The sequence below is a fragment of the Fringilla coelebs genome (assembly GCF_963513975.1).
Source record: "Fringilla coelebs genome assembly, chromosome: 1".
Lineage (NCBI taxonomy): Eukaryota > Metazoa > Chordata > Aves > Passeriformes > Fringillidae > Fringilla > Fringilla coelebs.
Window position 1 is genome coordinate 119,484,135 of NC_140028.1, and position 6,000 is coordinate 119,490,134.

Consider the following 6,000-nt stretch of genomic DNA (forward strand, 5'->3'; position numbering starts at 1 on the left):
ATGACCTTTATAGAGCCGATTTACAGATCAAAGTGACATTTAGAGAGTAGAGTAAGATCTTGAATTTCCTTGTGCTAATTCAAATCCAGACACACAGAAAGTAAAGACCTGTCTTGTAAGTCATCCCTGAGAAGTCAAAGGTGCTCTCAGCAGTGCTGCAGTCTTTCAGTTCTTCTGTATCAAGGATGGGAACCATCTGTCAGAGTAGGGGAAGAGCATCTTTGCTTACAGGCTTGCAGAGCTGTAGTGAAGAAGGATTTAAACTAAAGTTATTTGGGGAGGGGTAACCTGCATTCATCCCACTCCTACCATTTTGATGCCAGTGACAGCAGTAGCTGTCTAGAACCTGGAGATGGATTGCAGGTCCAGCAGGAGAGCACCTGAAGAGCAGCACAAAAGAATTACAGCCCTTCCAGCCAGTAAGTTGGCTTCATCAGGGCTCAAAGTGACCCTATGCACATGCTGTGTGTGCATGCCTCCAGGGCTGTGATCTTACTGGCGCCACAGAGATGTGGTGGGATGACTCCTCTGGCTGAGGTGTTGGAGTGGAAGGATTCAGGCTCTATGTCAGTGACCAGCTGGAGTGCATGGAGCTTTGCCTGGGGATGGAGGAGGAGCTGACTGAGAGTTTATGGGTCAGGATTAACAGGAGAGTAGGGACAGGTGACATTATAGTGGGGACCTTCTACAGCTTATCTGACCTGAAGACTGAGCAGATGAGACAAATATAGACAAATAGGATCTATCTCACATCCACAAGCCTTGGTCCTCATGGGGGACTTCAACCACGCTGATATCTGCTGGAGGGGCAGCACAGCAAAGCATAAGCAATCCAAGAAGTTCTTGGAATGTGTTGGTAAGAACCTCCTTCTCCAAAGGAGAGGTTGTTATGTTGGACCTTGTTCAGATCAGCAAGGAGGGTCTTGTGAGGAATGCAAATCTCAAGAGTGGCCTTGGTTGCAGTGATCATGAAGCAATGTAGTTTGAGGTCCTTAGGGCAGCAAGGAGGGTGCACAACTAGCTCATTATCCTGGACCTCAGGAGAGCCAACTTTGGCCTCTGCTTGGTACAGTACCATGATAAGGCCCTGGAGGGAGGAGGGACACAAGAGAGCAGGTTAATATTCAAGGATCACCTCCTCCAGGCTCAGGAGCGATGCATCCCAACAAGGAGGAAGTCAGGCAAAACCATCAGGAGGCCTGTGCTGATGAACAAGGAGTTACTGGACAAATTCAGTCACAAAAAGGAAGCCTATAGAGATTGGAAGCAAGGACAAGTAGGGAGGTTGGGAGGAATACAGACAAATTTTCCAAGCAGCTAGGAATCAGGTTAGGAAAGCTGAAGCCCTGATAAAATTAAACCTGACCAGATACTTCAAGGGCAACAAGAAAAGCTTCTGTAGATACAGTACCTTTTATAGGGTTAGGACGTGGTTTCCCAGGATTTGGAGAAGGCTGAGATGCTCAAAGACTTTGACAGGTGTGAGCGGTGGACCCTTGCAAATCTCATTAATTTCAACAAGGCCAAGGCTGCACTTGGGTTGAAGCAATCCCAAGCACAAATACAGGCTGGGCAAAGAATGGATTGAGAGCAGCCCTGGGGAGAAAGACCTGGAGGGTATGGGTAGACCAGAAGCTCAGTGTGACCTGGCAATGTGTGCTTGTAGCCCAGAAATCCAGTCACATCAGAAGGAGTATTGGGTCAAGGAAGGCGATTCTCCCCCTCTGCTCTGCTCTAGTGAGACCCCACATGGAGTGCTGTGTTCTGTTCTCGGGCCCCCAACATAAGAAGGCCATGGAGCTGCTGGAGTGAGTGTAGAGGAGAGTGGTGAAGATTGTCAGAGGGCTGGGTCATCTCTCCTATGAAGAAAGGCTGAGAGAGTTGAGGTTGTTCATTCTGGAGAAGAGAAGGCTCTGGGAAGACCTTATAGCACCTTCCAAGAATTATAGGAAGCCTACAAAAGATATGGAGTGTGACTTTTGGAAATGTAGTGACAGGATAAGGGCTAATAGCTTCAAACTGAAAAAGGGTAGATTTAGAATAGATATTAGAAAGAAATTCTTTACTGTGAGAGTGGTGAGCCACTGGCACAGGTTTCCCAGAGAAGTTGTGGATACCGCATCCCTGGAAGTGTTCAAGGCCAGGTTCGATGGAGCTTGGAGAAGCCTGGTCAAGTGGAAGATGTCCCTTCCCAAGGTCAGGGGTTTGGAATTAGATGATCTTTAAGGTCCCTTCCAACCCAAAGCACTGAAAAACAGGAAAAATCAACCACACTGCAGATTCTATAAACCACCATAGTTCTGAGTGGATAGGAAATCTAGGCATTTAATAGTAATACTTGAGAGATTCTTTTGCAACTTTCTTGAATTATAAATCCCAAACATTGGTTTCATTAACAAGACCTTAAAGACAGCCTTCAGTGCAGACATTACTTTCCTACTTAGTCAAGAGATCTTGTTTTATATATATATATCCAGGCCCTTGTTAGTGCTTCTGTTTTTGGGATGTTTCATGTCTGATTCAGCTTAGAGTTCAAGACGTCCTACAGCCTGACAGCTGACAGCTGATTATTTCTGGCTAACTATGGTTAGTCATATTACCTGGTACTCACCTTTACCTTTAGGTTCTGCCCTATTTATTTCAGATTATAACTGTAGTTCACCAAGGAGGACACATTTCAAATTTGTCCTCTTTGAACCTTCCTTCCCTTTTGTTGACCCAAATACAGTATTTAAAAACAAAGTGGAACTCTTCTCTATGTGCCTCTGTTAAAGAAAGTCATTAAAGAAAAAGTCATTCAAGAAGAATTTTGAGTTATAGCAAACCAAGGACTGCCCCCTAACCAATTCTCTAATACGACCTTCCAATTAAGCAGCAAATCAGTTATAGTCACTAAGTGACCTATGAGTCTCATTTTGCTATTAACTGTTTAAATTATAGTAAATGTATATTTGCTAAATGGCTTCCATTTTCTTGTTCTTGAATTTTTTTCTGCCTGATTCTTAACCTGTTTATAGTAATAAAAAATTCCTCTTGCTAAAAGAACTACATTATACTCTTAGAATCTATGTGAAATGCTTCAGGGAATAGCCAGGGAGATTTTCTCACTAGAGATGACATCCTCAATGGGGAAAAAGAGTCGGAGTCTTGCTACCAGGTTATTAATTATCTAGAATCTTAAAATTCCTCCTGTTCTTAAGGTGGTGCCTGCCTGGTGAAGTTTGATGTTTTTATGTTGAATAATATTGAATTACTGTCTTAAAAAATAAAAACTACAAAAGACCTGCTTCTTCCAGGTCTGAAATTTTAAGGCTGGAGCATTGTACTTGTTGGCAGGAGAGCTCTTATTACAGTGGAAGCCAAATAACCTATGATATGTACTTGGCTGTTCATGTCCTTGTTGTTTTTCCCCTGACTTTTTCTCTTTTTCTTTCCTTCCATTCTTTCTCTCTGCTCTATTCCTCCCTCTTCTTGCCCCCTACAGGATCTTGGCTTGGCCCAGATTGCTGCCACCAGCACGATGACACCAGTTCCTTTGGGCTCCCAGGCACATCAGATCTACAGGGTGATGTGTGCCAAAGGCTATGCCCTGAAAGACTTCTCAGCTGTGTTCCAGTTTTTACGTGAGGAGGAAAGCTTGTGAGCTGTCCTTTGCAAATGGACACAATAACAAACCACATTTTTTTATCCTTATAGCTCATTTGGAAGTTTGTGGATTGAATCAAGCATCCTGCTTCCATACAGATTAATCATCTTTGGCTGTCCAGACCACAACGAACTCCAGAGTTTCTTTATAATTCTTGAAAAGGCAAGCCGCAGGGAAGGGGGATTGTTTGGCAATTAGCCAGGAGCAAGTCCTTTTTTTTTTTTTTTTTTTAGGAACCATCAAACTTTTTTTCACTAGATGCAATAAATAAATATTTTTTTTATGAAACACTTAACTGTTCACATATAAAATAACTTACGTTATGGCTACAGACTTAGTTGAATCATGAATAATAAGAGAATGTTTTATTGCAATTTTATCATATATAGTGATTTATTAAAATTTAAAATTAATACCTTATGGAAAAAGGGAATATATGTTCAGTGAGGAAACACATCTTGAGATGGATTTTTTTTTGTTGTTTTGGACCTACTAGCCTTGAGTTGATCAGAAGTTAATTTTTCCTGGGATTCAGGTTGCAGATTAAGTTTATAGGCATGTGTTCTAAGTGGAAAGCTGTTACACTCTGTTTACCTGATAGACTTAAGTCAAATAATATAGAATGTGTGTCTCTCTTGCAAAGCTCCGTTACTGTATTTTGCTAACCCAATTTTATATTTTCTTGTATTCTGTAACACATTTTCAGAACTCAAGATCAGCACTTACCAGAAGTTCTAACAAAGTGTACATTTGTTTTAGGTAATTACTAAAAATATTTTAAATCTTAACAAACCCCATTATTTTGAAAGGAAATAAAATATATACTGGTAAATACTTGCTGCACGATTATTTGCTTTTTGTTTGAGTCTTACACACATGCGGTATTAACCAAAACTTATACTAAGTGGTCTTATTTTCTAATTTGCTGGGTGTTTCTTCAGATTATCAGATCATCTTGCAAACCAAAGCCTTTCTAAAGCTCTTGTTGTGAAATGCAGACAGATATATAATATATGCAAATATATTTGCATACATATTACCCTAACCATTTATATCCCATTGGTCTTGCCAAAGTACAGGTACATATTTGGCTTTATAAATACTCATGCTGCTTGTACTAGAACTACTCACATTCAAACTCTATGTTAAATCATCAGTTATGCATCTACATTCCCATTTTGGTTGTCTGATGGACCCTTTTATAGATGCACATTAGGTTATCAAAATTGTGTGCTCAAATTAGCTCAATTCTGTCAATAATCAGACAACTTGGACACTCTCTTCCAACAAATTAGTAACATCATGAAAAGTTATTAAACAGTAGTAGTTGATCTCTTCTCCTTTCGGCTTTCTTTGAAAACTGTTTGACATTCCAGGTCATCCAGGGATTTGGGATTCATTATTGTTATAAATGAGTATAGGACTACTGAGAGCAATTGTACTTTTAAAAAATGGTTTGTCTCTCTTTTGTTAACTGTCTTGTTTCTACAGGATTGCCTTCATTCAGAAATTAGACACAAAACTACCTGTGACACAAACAGCCACTCAAGTGCAACATGGCACCATAGTAGCAGATGTGTGGTCTGACCTTTGCTAACAAGATCCCATACTACATTTATTTCTTACAGGACTCCTGCCTCTCATAATGCAAAGGGTAGATCTAGACTTGTTACGAACTTGGGGTCAAATAGTGATGGCTGGTTTTGACAGTGAAATTCTTTTTCATTTGGACATTTTGTAATGGATGAGATAAGGAATTGTAGGAGTGTTCAGTTTTTATCCTCTGTATTTGGCTTGGAGATCCATCTGACATCACTTATGAGAGACTCTTCCTTCTGCTGTCCACCCCAGCCTGTGGCAGCATTTGCTAGGAAAGTGTTTGCTGGTAACCCTGGGTTTACCTGTAAGCCTGGGCTTGCAGGAAGCAGGATCATTTATTTTCTGAAGACATTACATGCACATGTAATTGTTGAGAGTCATGAGGGAGGAGAATATGCTCAGTAAGAGAGTGTTTGAAGTTTTTAGCCTCTGAAATCATAAAGGTATGAATGTTTTATTAAATATGTGGAACCCTCATTGTTATTTTTATGTTCCTCTCTAAGGCTTGTATCTTAAGCTTCTTGGTGTTCTTTTCTCCTCCCTCATAATGTCTCATCAATTTTTTAATTCTCACTCCAAAGCACAGGGTGCTCAAGTTGGAGGAAGGGCTGCCAGAATGCCATTTTAGCAAACCAAGAAAGTGTTTCGTGGTCTCCTTCTTGGAGGAGGATTGTGGCTGAAATTAAAACCAAACAAACAAAAGCAAAAAAAAAAAAAAAAAAAAAAAAAAAAAAAAAAAAAAAAAAAAGCCAAAA

The 6,000-nt window shown here is 40.3% G+C and overlaps 1 protein-coding gene across 1 annotated transcript in view; it reads left to right on the forward strand.

Moving 5' to 3' along the window:
• The window catches only part of HIBADH (3-hydroxyisobutyrate dehydrogenase), an 86,520-nt gene extending 82,042 nt beyond the window's left edge, over positions 1 to 4,478 (forward strand). Inside the window, exon 8 of the mRNA XM_084212128.1 lies at positions 3,485 to 4,478. Coding sequence (XP_084068254.1) covers positions 3,485 to 3,643 — 159 coding nt within the window. The 3' untranslated portion in view covers positions 3,644 to 4,478. The remainder of the gene's footprint in view (positions 1 to 3,484) is intronic.
• Positions 4,479 to 6,000: the final 1,522 nt, after the last annotated feature.